Below are 21,614 nucleotides of genomic sequence, written 5' to 3'. Positions count from 1 at the left end.
AAGAGCATTACACAAAACTATGGACTTGTCATTGAAAGTATAAAATCGTTAAGGTAGTTGACTAAGTGATAGTTACAGAGAAATATATCATACAACCCTGGTGGAAATTTACAGTTAAGAACAAAGCTAGCTTTGTATGATCAATTTTAGAAGGGAATGAGCTGCTGTTGGCAAGGTAGATTGCAATAAGTAGAAAAAATGAAATTTGGGAGGCTCTAGGATTGCAAGTAACCACCAATTCAGAATTAAGAAAATTACTTAAAAAATAAGATTTTCTAAGGCTAATATAGATTATTAAGAAAAAGAAACCATCAATAAATCACACTGCAAATCCTCCTTAAAGTGAGAAATACCAACCTCAGTCAAGTTGGGAAAACAAAATAGAGGTAGAAAAAGATGAAAGCAAATTACATATGTTGCATCTCGAAGCAAAAAGTCTCTGGAGAGGTCATTGGTTCAAGACAACAAGAAAGAAGAAAATAACAAACCATTTCCCTATAAATGAGGATGTCATTGGCATACTTGATCAAATTTTATTCTAATTGTCGGTGTTCGAGAGAAACACTGGAGTCAGCAGTGCACAACTACGCATTTCGATAGGCTATGTAATTAATCAGCAACTTCTTTGAGTGGAAGAGGAGCTAACTCCAAATAGTCAAAATCGTCTGTTATACCAACCTGCATGGAGACGCAAGGTGCGAAACAGAAATGAAAAACAAACAGGAGAAGACAATGACAACAAAGCATGTTTAAGATGGGGCACACTGGAGGATATTTTATGTGGTAAGCTTGCTGCAGTTACCAAGCTATATCATTCCATTCAATTGAAACAAATATTTGAAGCAAAAGAAGTCCCAACAAATTAGCTGATGATTAGGTAAAATCAAATGACTGACCTCCCTGTACATGTTTTCAAGTTGCTCTTTAGCCTGTGGGAAGTTGTTTGAACACCATTGTCTCAGGGTGAAAATGTTATCTGCATAAAATATTGGGCACAACAAATAAATATATGTATCGCCATCACCGTATGATATTTAATTATACTAGACATGCCATTTCTCCCTCCTATCCTAGAATCAAAACCATGCAGGAAAACAGAAACATAAGAAAATAATTTTAAAATAAAACAAAATAGAAAGTTAAACATGGAAGGTAATACCTGTCCATCTGTTGGCTGATGCATGAGCAACTTCAATTGCTTCCTCTGCCAATAATAATACCAGAAACATCAGGGTCCAAACTTCCAAAGTATACCAAGGTATGAAGATTATTAATCTTCTGAAACGTTAATGTATTGTACATATAAAGAAAATAAAAAAGCATATCGTAACTCATTGCTTCAAAAGCAGCTGGATCATTATCTCTGTACTGTGCCAACTCATCCTGAAATAGTTAAAAGATATTCGACTGTTACAAATAAGACAGACTTTATACCCATGATATACATTACCAACTAATAAACTATAATCCAACCTTCAACTCATTATGCTTCAGCTCAATTGCTTTGAGATCTGCTAGGGCCTCCGCTCGTTCATCCTGTTTCACATTCAACATAGAGAAATACAATGACACAGAAGTAGAACTAACTGGAATATAGGTGGGGAAGAGACTATAACCCACGGATTCCTCTCGCCCCTTCTTTAGTGCCTCGCATTGGTCAACAAGTTCAGCATGCCGCTTCTTACTGCTTTGTAGATCAGAGTCGAGTTTGTTACGCACATTCCTAAGCTGTGCATTGAGTTTATTTGGTTACTTTTACAGCGACATTTACAATCATATCAAACATTACATGGCCAAAGACATTGTAGCTCTGGTAATTGGAACTTCACCTGATTTCCAGCACAGCTAGGAAGACTCCAGAAATATACCTGATAGGCAAAAGTATAAATATGCATTATAGAAGCATAAATAATAAGAAACATATTTTGTGTCTTTGACAATGTTCCCATGGCAATGCATACATAACATTAAGTGATTTCAAAACTTACAGAAGTTCCTATCTTATCTTTGGAAACAAGATCATCATCCACTAAACTTTGAACAACGTCTTTCACAGACTGAGTGATAACACCTTTCTTAGGACCCATCTTCTCCAGCTCCTTAAGCTGAAACAACAAGAACAACGATAACAAAACTATTTAGTAATTGGCAATGAAATAAATGATCAAAGCAACACTCATTCAGATTAACATCAAAATGTGCAAGCTAAGTGTGAATTTTATGCCAACCAGGAAGAAGTCTTGAGACTCATAGAAGATTTCAAGCATCTTCTCGCGCTTCTCTTCCAATGAAAGACCCCTTTTCTTCGACTGCAGCAACACAATGAGAACACGTCAACCAAATTGTAATTTCACAAACACCACAACTGGCATTTTCACAAACACAAAGAGAGCACTCCAACTCAAATAATTCGAAACTCCAAAAGGGGAAAATAAAAAAAAAAGTTCCATTTTAGGTTTCGCTTCTCGTTAGGCCTAATTTTGATCCTTCTCTAATCCAAATTACGGCATCAAATAGAATCGAACAGAAAAACAAAAACATAAACAACGAAGGGGAGGAATCCAAGCGATTAAGATGCAAACGCAGATCAACAAAGATAACAGAGGAATCATTCCAGCGAGAGAGGAAAACGAATTACCATTCCGACGGCGTCCGGTGGCGGAGGAGTGACGGAGAATATTCTGGAAACGCGTTTCGTGCGTAGTTGCGGTTCTCTGGTTTTGGCGGGAAAATTGCTTGTAAAATTTTGCGCTTTATATTTTTAAGTTAGCGGAAAAAAACGAGATACCAAATTATTATCGGGCCAAAAAACACAATTAAGCCAAGAGAGGAAAGACATGAATAAGCCAAACTCAAAATTGATTCACGAATCAGCCAAAGCACATTACTATATAATTCGAATCAGTTTTGTTCGAATTAGAAAAACATGTAATTCGAACCAATAGAGCTCGAATTATGATGGAACACGTGATGGATGTAATTCGAATCTATATGGTTCGAACTACAATGGAACATAATTCGAACTAGGTGAGTTCGAATTACTCAAGAAGACGACGTTTCATGTAATTCGAAGTAAGTTGGTTCGAATTACACGATGATTTGAATTAAACCAATAATAATAATAATAATAATAATAATAATAATAAGGTTTAAACATACTTTATTATAGTAGGTTAGATAAAAATTAAACTATTTAAATAAATAATTTGGTGTCTAGAAGTCAAGTTTTAGAATAATTTTTTAGGGATTATTTATCATATTATAAATTCACAATTATGTAAGTATGTGAAGGATTTATTTTTTAAATTAAATGGCTTTCAATATTATTAGATTGTTTTATTTTTAAATTGGTCAATTCATTTTATATTTATATATTGTAATTATTTATTTTATAACGAGTACAACTAAAATTTTAATAACAATTATTAAATTAAACATTGTTACTATGAGTACTATAAAAGTTTGTAATATACTCGTTACTAACCTATCACATAATAAAAATTTTTAATTGAATGTAAATTTTATAGCATAAATCTAATCCATGTAATTATTTTAATACACCAACCATTATATCTACATGGAGCCAATGCTAAATCGAATTCAATTAGTTCGATAATACTAGTCTATGAAAAAAATTACATTTTATAAAGTTTAAAAATTTTTATTATGTGATAGGTTAGTAACGAGTACATTATAAACTTTTATAGTACTCATAGTAACAATGTTTAATTTAATAATTGTTATTAAAATTTTAGTGATACTCGTTACAAAATAAATAATTACAATATATAAATATAAAATGAATTGACCAATTTAAAAATAACACAATCTAATAATATTGAAAGCCATTTAATTTAAAAACGTAATTTAAAAAATAAATCTTTCACATACTTATATAATTATGAATTTATAATATGATAAATAATTCCCAAAAAAATTATTCTGAGACTTGACTTCTAGACACCGAATTATTTATTTAAATAGTTTAATTTTTATCTAACCTAATATAATAAAGTATGTTTAAATCTTATTATTATTATAGTCACCAAAAAAAAATCTTATTATTATTATTATTATTATTATTCGAATTGGTTTTATTCAAATTATTATTATTATTATTCGAACTGTACATCATGTAATTCAAACCAACTTACTTCGAATTACATGAAACGTCGTCTTCTTGAATAATTCGAACTCATCTAGTTCGAATTATGCTCAATTGTAGTTCGAACCATATAGATTCGAATTACATCCATCACGTGTTCTATCATAATTCGAGTTCCATTGGTTCGATTTACATGTTTTTCTAATTCAATCAATTTTGAGTTTGGCTAATTCATGTAATTTCTTTCCTCCCTCGACTTAATTGTGTTTTTTGCCCATATTATCAACGCCTTAAGCCCTTTACATTTTTTTTTCCCTGGGAAAATTAGTACCAACTCCTTAATTGTAGTGTAGAATACCATAAAGAAAATATTTACTAGTTTACTAATATCAACTTAGGCATTAAATTAAAGTACTTCTCTAAAGTTATGCTACTATTTAAATGAAGAAAAAAAAAAAAAAGAAAAGATATACATAAAAACTAAAGAAAATCAATAAGAATAATATTATAAATCTAAATTAAATTTATCTAGTATTGAGATTTTTCTTAGTCCATTTCTTATTTATATATGTATTTAAAGCTAATCAGTTATTTCTAATTGGATGTTGTAATATTCTTTTTCAATTATTTTGAGAGAGAACATAATTTTAATGATTAACAACAGTTAAAATGATGATAGAATGATCTATAAAAATGTTATTTGAACAAAAAAATTAGTCGTTATATATATATATATATATATATATATATATATATATATATATATGTTTTAATTTATTTTTTATATATATTTTATAAATTTAATTTGCTCACTGATTTTATTTTACATCTAACTAACATGTTATAGCCTCTATATTCTATAGCTAATTAACTAATTAAGTATAAGGCTGTTTTCTTAATTACAAATTCTAATTATTTTGATAAATATCCAAGATCAAATTAAAGTCTCTCTTTTCATTGCTCTAAGTTCAACTTCTTGAGAAGATTAAAAATTTTGTGTTGGAAGAAAAATCATAACGGATTTCTCCAAATGAACTAATTGAATTTTTGGAAATAAAATTTGGATATCAATTAAAAAAAAAAAATTGAAAGGAAGCTAGTTATAATACACTTGCACACACATGATCAGTGCTTATTGTTAACAAATTTAGAAATGAAAGAAATTAAGAAAATGTGTATGTTGAACATTATTATTGTAAATGAAATGACAAAGAGAAACATATATATATATATATATATATAAGTCAATGGTAAGTTGGTGACATAATTCCTCGTCTGACAACTCAGTGCTTATTGTTAACAAATTTAGAAATGAAAGAAATTAAGAAAATGAAGAAAATGTGTATGTTGAACATTATTATTGTAAATGAAATGACAAAGAGAAACATATATATATATATATATATATATATATAAAAGTCAATGGTAAGTTGGTGACATAATTCCTCGTCCGACAACTCTATCGTCATACTCTAGATCATAGGTCCTAATTACTAACTTTCTTAATTAAACCCATTTGATAATAAAGATAAAATAATGCTGAATTCTACGTATAGTTAGTACTTAGTAGCAGGTTTCTGAAATTTTAGGGTCCATTCCAATTGCTTTACGTAATTAAACTCCTTTTTTGTTATCGCTAAGAGTACTTTTTATATCAATCTTATTTTATCCTTAATCAGGATGAAGAATCAAAAGTAGGTGATAGACATGCCTTTCTCATCGGTTTTCTCATTTTTATTCACTAACTTATTAGAATCATTTCCCTGTCTGGTTGTACTCTTTTTCTGACACCTTATCTAATAAAAAACCAAGTTTTAATTTGTTGTATCTTTGAATCACATAAAAATTATTATACCAACTTAGCAATTTAATTTTTAAGAATTACTTGCATGTCTCTAATAAAAATGTAATGCGTCTTCTATCAAATTAGTATTTATTTTCAAAAATTAAAATGGACACTGAGTGATTAAAATTTAATATTATATTTGGTAATAAAAGATTGAAAATTTCAGTCTTAGAATACAAAATTTTAATTCATTTATTATTTCTAGAAAGTAGAAATATATTATATTAAAAATTTTAGAAATAAAAAAATAAAAGTTTAATAATATTTTTTTAATTTAATCTCTTTAATATCTTCAAAAAGCGAAGATACATATTTTTTTCATATACATATTTATCTTATACTAAATAAAATATTAAGAAATAGTTTAATATTATACATTTTGCATTAACCATAATGCAGAGACTTAATTTAATTTCAGTCTCTTTCTCTCTGTTTCTCTTCCAAAAACAGCAAAAAATACAAAATCACTCATTCTTATCTTTTATGAATAACTCTAAAATATTATACTAATAAAAAAATTAATTTATTTTACACGTGTATCCAATTAAGTATAAATTTAAAATACATCGTTGTTGGGGCATTAAAATTACAAATAAAAAATTTTGTAAACAATAATATTCATGTTGTAGTTGTTTTCTTAATTCTTTTATTGAAATAATATTCATAGAGGATTTCCAATATCTTTAAATTTTACAACATTAAAAATGAAATGCCAATACTCCATTATTGTTAACTTACATAAAATTTTAGTGCTTATTATAGAGTTGAAATTCATTTTAGCCATGAAATTTTTTACCTCAAATTTATAGTTACTCAATTAACACCCCCAAATATTGAATCGTGTTCTATATTTGTCTATGTAGCTATCCCTATTAATAGAGATATGATGTGGCACGTTAAGTTAACAAAGTGTATATTCACGTGATATCCAATTTATCAGAATAAATGTGTGACGAGTGAATGATGTGACAAAAGTTGAACGAATTCAATTTCTCCATCAAAGTCTCGAACGTATTGAGAAAAGAGGGCTGTAAATTGAGTTCATTCAACTTTTGCCACATTATTCACTCATCACACATTTATTCTCGCAAGCTGAGTACCACGTGGATATAAACTCTGTCAACTTAACGTGCCACATTAGATCTTCGTTAACGCAGATAGCTACAGGGATAAACATGGGACACTATCCAATATTTAAGGTGTTAATTGGATAACTATAAATTTATAGGTCGAAATTCAAGCCGATCGAAAATTTCAGCGCCAAAATGGGTTTTAATTCGCTTATTACATCTTGGTTTTCAGCATTTCAGGGGCTGGTTTTGTTCAAAACTAGCAACTCACATCCAAGTTGCCAACTTGCAACTAAAATGGTTCCCAGTGTTTGACTTAACGCTACTCTCACTGTTCTTATTCAATCACAACCATTTTAATACTTTAGTTCATTAAAGGTCAAAAACAAAATTAGTAGTTCGTTCATTAGTTAATTAAAACCAATTAGCTAGCTATCTTATTTGACTTGACTGCACAACATTGACCAATATATACATAATTTGTTCATTTACCAGCATCACAAGGCTTATTTTCTATTCTATGTCCAGAAACATGGCCAATTCCTCAACATTCTTCTTATTGTGGATGCTTTGTAGTGTTGCTCTTGCAATCTTCATTCAGGCACAACAACAAACAGGTTAGCGTCATAACAATGTAATTAGAGTGAGACTAAATTTTACTCTTTCTGCAACACTATTATTGGACATGTTTGTGTTCTATGATCTTTGTTCTTGTTCATCATCTTGGAATACTGTATAAAATAACTTTCAGTGCGATTCAAGCCATGAAATCAGCCAACTGATGTAATTATCAGGTTAAGCTGCCTACATTACACCCTTTGGTGCAGCACTTTCCTGAACCTTGCGTTAAGGTGGAATGCTTGTGCACCATGCTGCTCTTATATGTATAAAATGTGGTCTAGGAGCATTTCATGGTTTTACTTTGAAGGCTTTCATATCTCAGATTTTTGCATGCATGTCAATTGGGGTGCTTGTGTTTTTCAGTTTCTTAATCTGCTTTGTCTTTCTGATTTTAGGGTTCATAAGCATTGATTGTGGTAGTCCTGAGAATCTTTCATACACAGATGATGTAACAAATATAAAGTATAGCAGTGATGGATCTTATATACAAACTGGTGTTAACAAAAACATTTCCACTGAATATGCATACCCGAAAAATCCCAATTTGCCAGAGCCACTCTCTGATCTCAGAAGTTTCCCTCAAGGAGTGAGGAACTGTTATGGCTTAATAGCTGGAAGAAAAGGGAATTTACATTTTATCAGGGCTTCCTTCTTGTATGGAAACTACGACGGCGAAAACAATCTCCCTGAATTCGATCTTTATGTCGGCGTCAATTTCTGGTCATCGGTGACATTTAGAGATGCTTCAGAGGAAGTTGTATTGGAAATTATCAGCATGGCAGAATCAGATGTTACTAATGTTTGTCTTGTAAATAAGGGAAAAGGAACTCCTTTTATCTCAGCATTGGAACTTAGGCCTATTTATAGTCCTATTTATAATGCAGAGTTTGGTGAATCTTCTTCTTTGTTACTTTTCAAAAGATGGGACATTGGTTCAATGATCAATGCAAGCGGAAGATATCAAGATGACGTCTATGATAGAATTTGGTCCCCTTATGATTCCCCCTCTTGGGATTCTGTAAAAACTTCTTCAGAAATCAATGTCAATGCTAATGGTTATAGAGCACCGTTTGAAGTCATGAAGAATGCTGCTAGGCCTAGGAATAACAGCGATGCTTTGGAACTTTCTTGGACCCCAGATAAACCGAATTCAAAGTTTTATGTCTACTTGTACTTTGCTGAATTGGATCAGCTTCAGAAAACACAGTTGAGGAAGTTTAATATATCTTGGAATGGATCTCCCTTGTTTGAACCTTTAGTTCCACGCTACTTATATGCAACTGTTGTTTCTAATTCGAAACCATTGGTGGCGAATGAACATCATGTTTCTATACAGAAGACAAAAGATTCAACCCTTCCACCTATTCTTAATGCGGTTGAGATTTATGTTGTAAGAGAGCAAGACACAATTCCAACACTTGAACAAGATGGTATGATGTGAAAGTGCATCTCAAATGTTTTCTTATTTTGTGATTATTCTTAAAGTAAATTTAGTTTTTATTTATACACAGTTGATGCTATGGTGGACACCAAAGAAAGATATGGAGTTCAAAGAAATTGGGTGGGCGATCCTTGTGAGCCAAGGAACTACTCTTGGGAGGGCATAAGATGCAACTACAGCGCTTCGCTTCCTCGCCAAATTATATCACTGTGATTACTCTCTAGCTTTCTGCATACCATGTTCCTTATTTCATATTTTGGCTAGAACTTAAACTCCAATTCATGGTATATATACTTAGTAAAGAACATATTGTTTTGATAGGAATCTAAGCTCAAGTGGTTTGAGTGGAATAATAGCTCCTTCCATTGCCAATCTCTCTTTGCTGGAATCATTGTAAGTACACATCTTGAAAAAATGAGAATGTAATATGCTTAGCATATTTTTTGCGTTACTGAATAGAAGCTACATTATCTTGAACATAGGGATTTATCTAACAACAGCTTAACCGGAACAGTCCCTCGGTTTTTAGAAGAACTGAGATTCCTTAAATATTTGTAAGTCTTTCAGTGACTGATGCTGGTTTAGTCCTCAGCACCTTATATATAATGATAACTTGTTAAATGGCTGATGCAAGAAAAAATGAAAATATTTGTAGGAACTTACAAGGTAACAAATTATCAGGTTCTGTCACTAATACTCTTGAAGAAAGATCAAGGGCTGGATTACTAACAATGAAGTAAGTTCCTGCTATATTTGCCTTAAAACTAATAGGAGCCAAGGTGTTATGTATGTATGAAGCATTTGAAGATGTATACTGGAGGATCTGAGCATTTTGTTTTCACCATTTTCAGGGTGGATGATCAAAATCGATGCGCCTGGGGTGACAAAAAGAACAAAAAGGTTGTTGTTCCCATAGTCGCCTCATTATCATCGGTTTTAGCTCTATTGGTTGTTTTCATCTTGATTTGGAAGTTTATGAGAACTAATAACTCAGGTATATTCTAGATTTAATGAATCTAACCACTTCCATATTCCTCTCAAAAACTGAAGACTAGATAGGAAGTTCACAAGTTGCAAACAATAACCACACTTTTGCTTAACCAACAAGATTAATTTTTTTAAGCTAAGCTCTATATAGCTTTAATAACCTACTTTATTTCTTCGTGAACTAAGATGAGGAGATGAGCAAGCCCATCAATGAAGTAAGAACCGTAGCGTCAAGGAACTGGCAATATACCTATGTCGAGGTCTTAGAGATCACGGAAAACTTCAAAATGGTCATTGGGAAAGGAGGATTTGGAACTGTGTATATTGGTAAGACAAAAAATGGCAACCAAGTTGCAGTTAAGGTGTTTTCTCCATCATCATCATCACAGGGCCCAAAGGAATTTCAGACCGAGGTAATTACTAATTAGTACTTTATACACAACATAAGTTCAATGGAAATGTTATTCAATTCAACATGGGAAGCATCAAAAAAGAAAGAAACTAAAATCATGGCTTGCAGGCTGAGCTCTTGATGACTGTTCATCACAAAAATTTGGTATCATTCATTGGTTACTGTGATGATGATAATAAAATGGCACTCATATATGAGTACATGGCGAATGGCAACCTAAAAGATTATCTCTCAGGTAGACCCTTACAATGCTTTAGATTGCACCTTATTTCTTTGTTGTATAGCTTTACGGAATTACTTAATATCATGGTTGCAGTTAGAAACTCACAAAACTTGAGCTGGGAAAGGCGAATTCAGATAGCGATTGATGCTGCAGAGGGTATGTCTACCTTCAATTTTTGCTTTCATATTGTCCTATTTTACTAACATCATTTAAACCAGTTTAATTGCTTCTTCTTTTGGTATATATGATTTTTTTATCCATGGTTATGTTGCTAGGATTATATAATTTTGCAATTCTGTAGTGATGATTGATGAAGAATGTCTTTTGACTTGAAGGATTGGATTACCTACACCATGGATGCAAGCCACCTATAATACACAGAGATGTCAAGTCGGCTAACATTCTTTTAAACGAAGACTTAGAAGCGAAGATAGCCGATTTCGGCCTCTCTAGGGTGTTTCGCAATGAAAAACAAAATGTAGAAGTATCAGCAGTCCATCAGAATGATAACAAAAATACAGAATCAGCAGTCATGGGAACCACTGGTTACCTTGATCCAGAGTAAGTCCCTAAGAATCACAACTCTAATCTCAGAAAACTAGTACATGAGAAAAAATAACAGAACTATTGTTTATTTTCTCTTATCATGGAATTTAGTTTCCTAAGTAACACAAACTACATTGTTCCATTTATTCAGATACTACAAATTGAGGAACTTGAATGAGAAGAGTGACATCTACAGCTTTGGAATTGTTCTATTGGAACTAATCACGGGGCAGCCGGCCGTATTAAAAGGCGAGCAGCGAATGCACATTCTTGATTGGTTAAGGCCAGAGCTTGAAAGTAAAGATTTGAGCAGAGTATTGGATTCAAGGCTGCAAGGGCAATATGATGAAAATGCTGCATGGAAAGCATTAGGAATAGCAATATCATGCACTGCATCAACCTCCATTCAGAGGCCTACAATGAGTGTTGTGTTATCAGAATTAAAGCAGTGTTTGAAGATGGAATTGCCTAGGCCTAGTGAAACAATTATGGTGCCAAGAAATGTGTATAGTGAACTTTATAGTTCATCTGAAGCATATTCCATGGATAGTGAATCAATCACCTACCCTTTCCCAAGATAGTGTAATTAAGCATTCCTAAAGCTTCTTCAATTGTTGTACTAATGAATTACTGCATATATCATGATTTTTTCTTTCAAATTAAGAACCAAATCCATGATTATTAATTCAGTGGCATGTTTCTCAAGGTAGCTCTTGAGTGAGGCATTTTCTTCAGGTGACCATGGCCCTCTTTTCACCTCTGATTATTCAAATTCTTAGTTTATGGCTTTAGAGAAATCACAAAATTTGCATGCTTTTATAAAAGCACTTACACAAACACAAACCACCTTCATGACTTTGTTGTTGTCTTTCTCTTTATTTCGATTTTGGTCATGTTTTACCACTTCTTGTTCCTCTCTTTTTTCAAGTTCTAATAATGCTTACTGTTTCTTTACCTACTTATTAAGAAAACCAAAAAAAAAAAGTATTAATTATTAAAGAATATTAATGCCAAAATAATATCTTCTGTAAAAACTAAAACTACTTAATGAAATAACTACTTATTCAAATGCCGTAAAAACATGCCATTTTTATTGTGTATCAAACCCATGCATATCAAGAGTTCTTATATCACAGTCAACATTTCAAGTTTTCAACTCTTCAAGGGTCTGCGTTACTGCATGTACAAGGCGGGTTTTTAATTCCGATACTTACTTAAGCGGACGAGTGGGTTGATTACTGAACCAATCCAAGTTGGTTTACTAGTTGTAGCTTTTTTTTTTTTGTTTTTGTCTTGCTAGTTGTAGCTTTAAAGTGCTCAGTTCAATACATTTTGTTTTTCTTTGGTGAATTCTCAAGTTTTTTTTTTTTTTTGTGTAAGTGAATTCTCAATTTTGTCATGGTACATTGATCCGGTTTGATGTCTGAATCCGGAGCACTTCTGGGCCTAAATTAGCCCAAAGTTGTAACCGACGACCCAAAGTTTGAAAAGTTTAGGCCCAAAAAATGCAACTCTTTTGAATACCCCAGAAAACAAGTGTAAGAAGCTTTGGTCAGGGCAAACTTCTTATCTAACTGCATCAGGTTCAAATCCCAAAAATAGAATGTAACAGACTTTTTAGTGTGTGTGTATGTGATGAATGTGTGTAGTGTGGACAAAAAAAAAATTGTAAGAAGCTTTAACAATCTTTCTGACTAGTGAAATTCTGAGTGTTACTGTTAATTGAAATAATTATAAAAGAATTTGGTGAATAAATGAAGATAATAATATTGATGGAACTAAATAATGACTCATTTATCCATTTAAATTTTTTTTTTATAATTTTTACTGTAGCATCTGTTTTAACTTCTAATAAATAAACCAAACGCAAGATATTCATTTTCATGAATATTTGATAAAATTTGTATAATTTTCATTTATCTACTAAATTCCCCTTAAAACTTGAAATTGAAAATATCTTAACCGGAACACAAACAATCATAATTCATAAATCAAAGTGGAATATTATTACCTCTAAAGAAAACCCAAGAGAATGATATATGATTATAATTATAAACTAGGAAGGCACATAAAATCCAAGCCAAAAAGACTGGTCCTAAGATTCTGTCTTTTGGGATAAGGCCAAAGACACACTAAAAAGATATTGTATGCTATGAAATAATATAAATAAATTAAGGTGTGTTAACAATATCTGTAGTGGTTTAATAGTCAATTCAATCAGCATCTTATCTCCAAATTTCTACCACAAATTCGTCGATCTTGTCTCCTGATTTAATAATCCATTTCACATAAAAATAAATAAAAAGAAATAAATCAAATGCCAAACTTGTTGGCACACAACCAACAGTCTTCCGTCAACTTGGGGATGCTACAAAGCTTAGGATGTTCTAGGGAACTTTGATAGTGACCTCCGTACAATATGTAACTGCATCGTTGAGGTTCTTTTCGTTAAGTGCCCTAAAACCTAAAAGGCTGTCATAAAAAATGTGAAAAATAAAAATAAATAAAAACATTAACCATCACAACAGACTAACAGAGCTCTCTTGCTTGGAAAAATTGGACATTTTGTGTACTTTTAAAAATTGGTCATTAGACCTTCGGATGAGAATAAGGCTTTCTTTAAATATTTAAAGATGTTAAAACCGGACCAAACCAATGGTTTGACTGGAAAATCGGAGAATTGGACCTTACATCGGTCCGGTCTAAAGCTAGGGCCCTTTAAAATAAAAAAAATTGGTACCAATCGGTCAAAACTAGAGTGAACCGACAAAAACCGATCAAATCTATAAAGATCGGTCCGACTAAACCATTCGGTTGGAGATGAGGGTAAACCTACGACGCATCAACAGTTTGCAAGTCCACCGTATCCCAACATGTGTGTACCATACGATCCTTCATGATCCGCGCTTCTGATTTTGGAATTTAAAATTAAATTCCAAAATACTTGATATGGGGTTGAAACCACTCTTCTCAAAGAAGGAGGCATCCATATGTAAATTATAATATATATATATATATATCATTAAATAATTTATTTTTATTTAATATATTTTAGTCTTAGTTATAAACTCATTTTTTTTATAATTATATAATATTTATTAATATTATTTTTTTAATAAATGTATGTAATATATAATAATATAATAAATATAAACTAATTAATAAATTATTAAAATTTAAAAATAATAGTTATTTTAATATAAAAATAATAAAATACTTATTATTCCTGTTTCATATTATTTTAGAATGATTTGAATTTTTAAAATATTAGTAAATATATATATTTTAAATTTTAATTTTAAATTTTAATTATTTAATCTTTTTATTTATGTGAGACCGATTCAATTAATAATCCATTAATTAAACCAATGACCTAATAATTTGATTAGTTCGATCACCCATTTGTTAGCAATTGATTTGTTAATTAAGCTTCTTTATATTGCCTTGGGTTAACCTTCCTAAGCTAACAACTCACCCAGCAATGAAACCCATTTTCTTAGTCAATCATGTTTTGATGGACCATATTGCAATTTCACTATTTCAACACTTTATTAAATGAACAGAAAAGCTAGATTAGAAAAATATTTATGCTGCTGCGTGACAATGATATATATAAGATAATATTGTTTCTCGAAACGTTACTTTTCTACTGAGTATGACAACAGATATACAGAGTTGTATAATTGCTTTTCATATTTTACTTTTCCAATTAGAATTGTGACATGGGCAACGAAATAGAATACAATTTCTTCCTATAAGAAGCAAAATACCATTACTACCCTGAAACATATTAACACACCATTTCATAAAAATTGTGAAACAATAGAATTCAATTCAAGCACAAGAAGTTGAACACAGAATCTTACATAAGTAGGCATGTAATTATTGAATAACGTTTGACGGCATAAAAGACAAGCAAAACTAAATGCACACAAGGACCCTGTGTCCTCAAATTGGAACTGCCACAATGGGGCAAGAAAGAAAGGGGAAAAAAACGATACCTTTCATATCAATTAAAGATAATGATTTTTGTTTGTTCCTCACAACCGCCAACACAAACAACAATCCAAAAACATACGTGGCAATCTTGCATTAACCATCCATGTGTGTATTTGTAATGTTCCCCCCAAAGTCCATTTCACTATGATAGACCTAAGATTGCTATATGGCCTTATTTTTCAACCCAACTATTCATGCAAAATTACAATGACCATTCAATGTTGCTAATAATTCATCTTTATCAATCACACACACGACTTGTTCAACCTTGTTACTTGTTGATTGATGTTAATCTTAATTTAAAATTGAATGCACACATAAACCTAAGTACATACTATAGTGATAACCCTTTTATAGAATAATGTTTTCCCCTAAAACAAGTAATGAAAAAGAATAGCAGAATAGTGAATGGGGGGATCCAAGTGTTACATCACACTACATCAGGGTATAGAAACCCTTTTGCAAATAGACAAAACTCAAAAGGGGAAAACGCCGAACAAGTTATTATCTTTCGTATCAAGATGGGTTACCACCAAGATGAGGATGAGGACCCAGTACCTAGTCACACTCATAGTCATAGTCATTTCTTCTATATAGTCAAAACCAAATCTCAGCCCTCCATCTCTCAATACATTAGCTTCATCACAAACCCCTATTAAGATGAGCATAATGGTTTATAAAAATATTATTTCAATATTTAAATCAACCATTAATAATTAATATAAATATATGTATAATTTTAACTTGTTTTATATAATATGGTTGGAATTGTTTATTACTTCAACACACCATACCCATGCTTCACCTTCATCTATACCATAAATGAGATATTGGTATCCTGGATACTCAATCTAATAAAAAATCTATGTACTCTTTTTTTATGTCTTGGCCAAGAGGATATCTATCTGTTGAATAAAATAAAATAAAAATATAATCAAAAGTCTTGGTTCATACTCTAATTTCTAAATAAAATAATTCTTAATATTTTCAAAAAAAAATAATATATATATATATATATATATAAAATCAAATATTTAATCATTTAAATATTATAAAAATAAATTAAAACTTCTAAAACATTCTAGATTCACTCTTCAACCTAAGATTATCACAAGACACAGGAGAACAAACAATTTATTTTATTTTAAAAGAAAAATTGAAGAGAAAATTCATAACATGCAATGAAACAATTTACAGACTGAAAAGGTTTCTAGGCTTCTAGCATCTTCAATTCTCCTTACCTAGGTGCAGAGCCACAAAAGATTGCAAATCAAGTGGAACATAAAGAGCAGACCCAATAGATTAAGCATAATGCATATAACATTGATAATTTGAATTACAGGAGCCATAGAACTTGGTTCCTACATATTAGACATACATCAAATGAGATTAGTAAAATGCAAGGGGGGAAATAGATGCGACAACAATAACAATAACAATAATAATAGTAATCCATAATAACAATCTGCTAAATATAAAAACTATACAAAGACCTTAGGATAGTTTTTCTTCCCCATATATCAATGCATATATAACGGCCTTGATTTTTCCAAAAGAAAAAGCTTCCCCCCAAAAAAGAGATTCTACTCTTCACCCCCATTACCTTCGGCGATAAAATATTTACAGAAAAAAAAGCCACCATTCTTGCTTGGATTAATTGCTTCCCCAAAATAAATCTTCACCCGTTCCTCCCCCACAACTTGAAATAACTCCAACTCCACCCCCACTTTTCTTTCTATCATTCTATGCACAATGAAATTGGCAAAATCGGAGAGAGAGACGAAACAAAATGATCAACCCGATATAAAATGAAATTAATGGGCCAGGCCCACCGGACCCAAACGGCCCATTGAGCTTTTCACTTTCTTTTTCTCACTTAACAAGCTCAGAGGCCCACCCAAGATCCGGGACTCCACCCGATTGACGACCCGAACCAGAACCGGACCTATCCAGAGAATTCTCCTTGCTCAGCTTCTCAAACATCTTCGCCCTTATGTCCCTTCCAGACTCCACCCTCTCCATAACTGGCTCCTCCTCGAAACTCTGCTCCCACAACTCGAAACAATTCGACCCGAACCGAACCGGTGCCTGTGTGGGTGTTGTTGGTAGACTGCAGAATCCGGGCCGGATAACAGATCCGCGGGGAGATCCGAAACCCGGAGATCCAACCGTCACGTTCCTGTTACTATTAGGCATCGATTTCATCTTCCCAAGCTGCAAGTTTCTCAGTTGAGCAACAACCATATCAGACATGTTACTTGAGCCGAGCGACCTCATCATCGGCGACATCGGCGGAGAATCCACCGGAGAACTAACCGGCGGCGAAACTGAAGTCGGTGACGACACGAACGGCATCGAGACTTGTCTTAATGGAGATCCGTCGTACGAATCCACGCTTCGAGGACTCTGTTGCGGGAGGACACGAAGCTGCTCCGGCGTGTGCGCGAAGAAGCACACCCTCCGGCGGCAGCTCGTGCCGTCCTTGCACGGCTGAGTACGGTACCTCGCTGGATGAAGCCAGCACTCGAAGACGCCGTGCGCGTACTCGCACGAGTCACCTTTCTTACAGTTTCCCTTGCGGAAATCGGGACACGCCGTCCCGGAGTAGTGAAACTTCCGTGGATCACGACGGCGAGCCTTCTCGCCAGGATGAGCGTACGGACACTCCGTCCAGTCGTGCGACCTCCCGCGCGCGCATCGCCTCACTTTGAACTCGTACATGCGGAACTGGTCACACGAGTACGCGTCAACCGGCGCGTCAGCCTGAGCCTCCCCGTCGGAATCACCACCGTCGCCGGCAGCATCATTCGACGGCAGGTATCGCTGCAAGGCGGACAGAGCTTCTTGTAGATAGTAAGGAGAGTAATCGCCTGCGCCAGCATTGCCTTCGGTTACGGAATAAGGAGAGTACATATCAGCCGTTTGATCATCGAGGATCGGCCACGGTGGCACGTGAACCGTAGGATTTGCACGATGGTGCTCCCCGAGCATCATTTTTTTTTTCTTCTGGGGTGATACTATGGATGTTTACGAAAACTCCGGCAGGGTTGGCACCCTTTATAAACTGCGAATTAACCATGGTTTAACTGTGGTTAGGTTTGGGTTTACCATGGTTAGGTTAAAAAAAATCAATGAAACTGCGATCTTTTCCACTGCGGTTAAAGTAGACGAGGGTTTTTCTCGGTCACCGTGCACATTTGAGGGATAACGTCACGGTTCGCTTCCGCTTGTGCCACGTGGGTATACTAACGTGGCGTTATTAGTCCACGTGGAACGCTGTAATTGAGGGTCACTTGGATTAGGTGACAGCGGTGTAACGTATTCGACTTTATTATCTGTGAGACGCCCCTGGTCTCCGGAAAGCGGTGGAGCGTGCGATACGACTCGTTTAATTAATTAAAAGATCTGTTCCTGAATAATTACGATACAATCTTCTTTGGATGAAAAAGGAAATGGTGGAATATTTCATGGGAAAATTAATAATCATCATCATGGAAAATAATAATTGGATATAGTCCTCAATTCTTATCCACTATCGTTTTCTTTTTTTCTTTTTTTATTTTTTGAGATGGCCTGGTGGGGAAAATTAATTGGGAAGCCCGTGGTGTTTGAACGAACGAATCGTTCAATTTTGTTGCCAAATTGAAACAATGGGTTTGCCCTTAAAGTTATTGGAGTTTCTCGTTATTGAATTTCTTTTTATATGCAACTTGATGAATATGAATGACTTGGAAAGTAACGCATAAAACGAGTCTTGAAAATTCTATAAAAATGAATTTTGATAATGGTATGTTATTAATTAATATAAACTCTGTGTAAGTCTCTGCTATATAACAAATGAGATGTTATTATCTGTCTGATTAATATATATAGTACAATTACGTATTGTTAATTAGTTCAGTACATTCATCAATTGCTTTAATTTTGCTGTAAAACTATATAAGTTTAACTTTTTAAATTGGTTGGAGTAATATGGATAATGATGATGGATTCGATCAGATCTACTCATATATAATCACATGAATTATTATAATTGACGATGATGATGATATTTCTCATTACTCAAATGACCATATAAATATAAATTAAAAAAAAGACTAAATGAAATTAAAACATTATAAAATTATATCCTCAGTTCATCAAAATTATTTATAATTCCATTTCTAGACCTTATATCCCGTCAAACCAAAATAAACATGGCCACACAGCGTGTTGAAGTGAAGAAAAATGAGTTCATTTTTAATTTGAATATTATTTTTAGATAAGAATAGTTCTAATTTGGATAAGTATATATTACTATAGATTCGCTAATGTTAGTTTTGTGTCTAAACCCTAAAGCCCAAAGTTGAGGGTTTAGAACCAATTAAACGCTTATTGCATGATGTTAACGACGTAGAATAAACGACAAGTTTAATATATTGATGAATATACGAAACGACTGTTTTTATTAGGCCTATACGTACCTACACACTCAGGGTGCAATTATACCATGCGGGCACCTTCACAATGCTTCTCATGAGCTCTAAAGAAGGTCATGGAACCATCGATAAATAGTTAAACAACTGTTATATACAATCGTATAGTATCCAACAAACGGATCAGTATAATTATGGTAATTAGTGTGTGATTATTGATAATAAATGTAAAATAGTCAAGGTAATAAATATATTTTTATAAATATATGATATTTTAATTTTTTTTTTAATAAATATTCTAAGCTTACGAGTATTTTTATAAATAAAACTGTGTTAAACTATTAAGATTGTTCTCAATTTTCCGAAAACACGGATAAAATATCCTTTAAATTTGATAACGAAAAGAATATTCTTAAAATATTATAAAAAAGTAAAATAAAAAATATTATTATATCAAAAATAAATGAAAAGTTTTATTTTATATAAAATTATTAAATTTTAAAAATAAAAATATTTTATTTTTTAAGAATAAATACTTAATATTAGGTATTTTTATGATATTTAAAATATTTAAAAAAGTTTTGCCCTTAATAAAATTAAACGTGTTAAAAAAATAAGAGATGCTTTGAGTAGTTTATCCTAAAACCGTAGTTTCTAATTTTTTTTTATTTTTTATTTTTTTGCTAAATAGTATTATTAATGTAATGCACGGATAAAGCGGGTAATGAGTGGGGTTGGATGCAAAATGATAATCGTGAGATTAAAGTCTAACTTTTTGCAAAAGAAAAAATCAAATTGATGAATTCTCATACCTCATACCGAAGAAGAAATCATAACCGATGATGAGCCATTTTCTTGCATGATGATCTATTGATATTGAATCTACCGCTAAAAGATATGTTGCGATGATGTATGTGAATACATGATATATAATATTTTAACTTTCTTTATGAAAACTATTTTTAGTTTAAAAACAAATAGAGTTAGAATTTTTGAGAATATTTTAATGTGTTTACATCATGACTTAGTAGATATATTCTAACAATACAAAATAAAAAATTTAGGAATGAATCGATTTTTAATTAGTTGATATTAGTTAATCTTTTTAATTTTAAAAATATTTAATTTTCAATTTAATATTTAAAATTAAAATAAACAAGATAATTATAAAAAATAATTGATATTAATTAATAAAATTATTTTCTTAATATTACTCAATACAAAATAAGAATTTATGTACGTGCATTCATATAATCGTTGAAATGATTAAGATAAATATGGTAATTTTTTATTTTTAATATTAGAGTGGTAGTGGTATTTTTTTTAAATGTAGATTGTTGGGGTGTTATACTTAAATGTGAGATCGTTTAATTAGAGAAGTAGAAATCGGACCGACCGATTTGTGAAAGATACACAAATCGATCCTAGGGATTTCTGAAAGGTACACAAATCGGTTCAAGAGATTTGTGTTGGTACACAAATCGATCCCAAAGATTTATGTTAAAAAAAAATTAAAAAATTTTAAGTACAAAAACCGGTCACAGAAATTTATGTACTTTCACAATTTTAAAAAATAACAAAAATTACCATATTAAAATATATCACCACTTTTACTTCTATTCAAAAAAAATTAGCCAAATATGGTATCTGAAATTTATTTATAACGAAAAATCAATATATCAATATTTATTTTAAGAGTTTTGTCTCACATCAATATCTTAGCTTCTCGGAGTTGATGGCCATCTAATCCATTACTTGACTTTCATGTCACTTGTCATTTTTGCCCCTCACCATATCGTTCTTATCGTTTCTCTACTTACCCACCGTCCCTTTTTTTTTTTCTTTTCTCTTTTCTTTTTCATTCTCTATTTTAGTTAATTTTATTTAGACAGAGACACCACCGCACATCAATTCAATTCAATTAATTTCTACTATGGTTTCCACGTCCA

At 32.1% G+C, this 21,614-nt stretch overlaps 3 protein-coding genes across 4 annotated transcripts; 1 reads left to right on the top strand and 2 right to left on the bottom strand.

Moving 5' to 3' along the window:
* Nucleotides 1-291: 291 nt before the first annotated feature.
* ATMND1 (Mnd1 family protein) lies at nucleotides 292-2,747 on the bottom strand. Its single transcript, XM_016345724.3, has 10 exons — nucleotides 2,639-2,747; nucleotides 2,229-2,309; nucleotides 1,989-2,105; nucleotides 1,830-1,868; nucleotides 1,621-1,728; nucleotides 1,474-1,536; nucleotides 1,332-1,383; nucleotides 1,160-1,204; nucleotides 897-976; nucleotides 292-678 (listed from the first exon to the last, which is right to left on the bottom strand). The coding sequence occupies exons 1-10, from the start codon at nucleotides 2,639-2,641 to the stop codon at nucleotides 610-612; spliced, it is 657 nt and encodes a 218-aa protein (XP_016201210.1). The 5' UTR covers nucleotides 2,642-2,747; the 3' UTR covers nucleotides 292-609.
* A 4,507-nt stretch (nucleotides 2,748-7,254) lies between these two features.
* Nucleotides 7,255-11,982, top strand: LOC107644464 (putative LRR receptor-like serine/threonine-protein kinase At4g29180). 2 transcript variants are annotated; one of them, XM_016348325.3, is made up of 12 exons: nucleotides 7,255-7,638; nucleotides 8,038-9,072; nucleotides 9,154-9,292; nucleotides 9,405-9,476; nucleotides 9,566-9,637; nucleotides 9,739-9,819; nucleotides 9,935-10,077; nucleotides 10,257-10,483; nucleotides 10,591-10,717; nucleotides 10,799-10,861; nucleotides 11,041-11,266; nucleotides 11,403-11,982. In XM_016348325.3, the coding sequence occupies exons 1-12, from the start codon at nucleotides 7,542-7,544 to the stop codon at nucleotides 11,830-11,832; spliced, it is 2,712 nt and encodes a 903-aa protein (XP_016203811.1). In that variant the 5' UTR covers nucleotides 7,255-7,541; the 3' UTR covers nucleotides 11,833-11,982. The 2 variants fall into 2 exon arrangements, with proteins under 2 accessions (XP_016203811.1, XP_016203812.1); XM_016348326.3 differs by having other exon boundaries at nucleotides 7,423-7,655.
* Nucleotides 11,983-16,552: 4,570 nt separating this feature from the next.
* LOC107644463 (zinc finger CCCH domain-containing protein 20) lies at nucleotides 16,553-18,682 on the bottom strand. Its single transcript, XM_016348324.3, has one exon. The coding sequence runs from the start codon at nucleotides 18,242-18,244 to the stop codon at nucleotides 17,123-17,125; it is 1,122 nt and encodes a 373-aa protein (XP_016203810.1). The 5' UTR covers nucleotides 18,245-18,682; the 3' UTR covers nucleotides 16,553-17,122.
* Nucleotides 18,683-21,614: the final 2,932 nt, after the last annotated feature.

The sequence above is a fragment of the Arachis ipaensis genome, chromosome B5, assembly GCF_059453495.1.
Source record: "Arachis ipaensis isolate K30076 ecotype BB chromosome B5, ASM5945349v1, whole genome shotgun sequence".
Lineage (NCBI taxonomy): Eukaryota > Viridiplantae > Streptophyta > Magnoliopsida > Fabales > Fabaceae > Arachis > Arachis ipaensis.
This window is presented reverse-complemented; position numbering and strand designations above follow the sequence as displayed.

Excerpts from the sequence above, each read along its gene's own strand:
- ATMND1 (XM_016345724.3), bottom strand. Across the intron at positions 2,106-2,228 it reads AGTCTCAAGACTTCTTCCTG|CTTAAGGAGCTGGAGAAGAT; the intron begins GTTGGCATAAAA and ends TTGTTGTTTCAG. Across the intron at positions 1,729-1,829 it reads CTAGCTGTGCTGGAAATCAG|CTTAGGAATGTGCGTAACAA; the intron begins GTGAAGTTCCAA and ends CTCAATGCACAG.
- LOC107644464 (XM_016348325.3), top strand. The coding sequence starts at position 7,542 with ATGTCCAGAAACATGGCCAATTCCTCAACATTCTTCTTATTGTGGATG. Across the intron at positions 9,638-9,738 it reads CTGAGATTCCTTAAATATTT|GAACTTACAAGGTAACAAAT; the intron begins GTAAGTCTTTCA and ends AAATATTTGTAG. Across the intron at positions 11,267-11,402 it reads ACTGGTTACCTTGATCCAGA|ATACTACAAATTGAGGAACT; the intron begins GTAAGTCCCTAA and ends CCATTTATTCAG.
- LOC107644463 (XM_016348324.3), bottom strand. The coding sequence starts at position 18,244 with ATGATGCTCGGGGAGCACCATCGTGCAAATCCTACGGTTCACGTGCCA.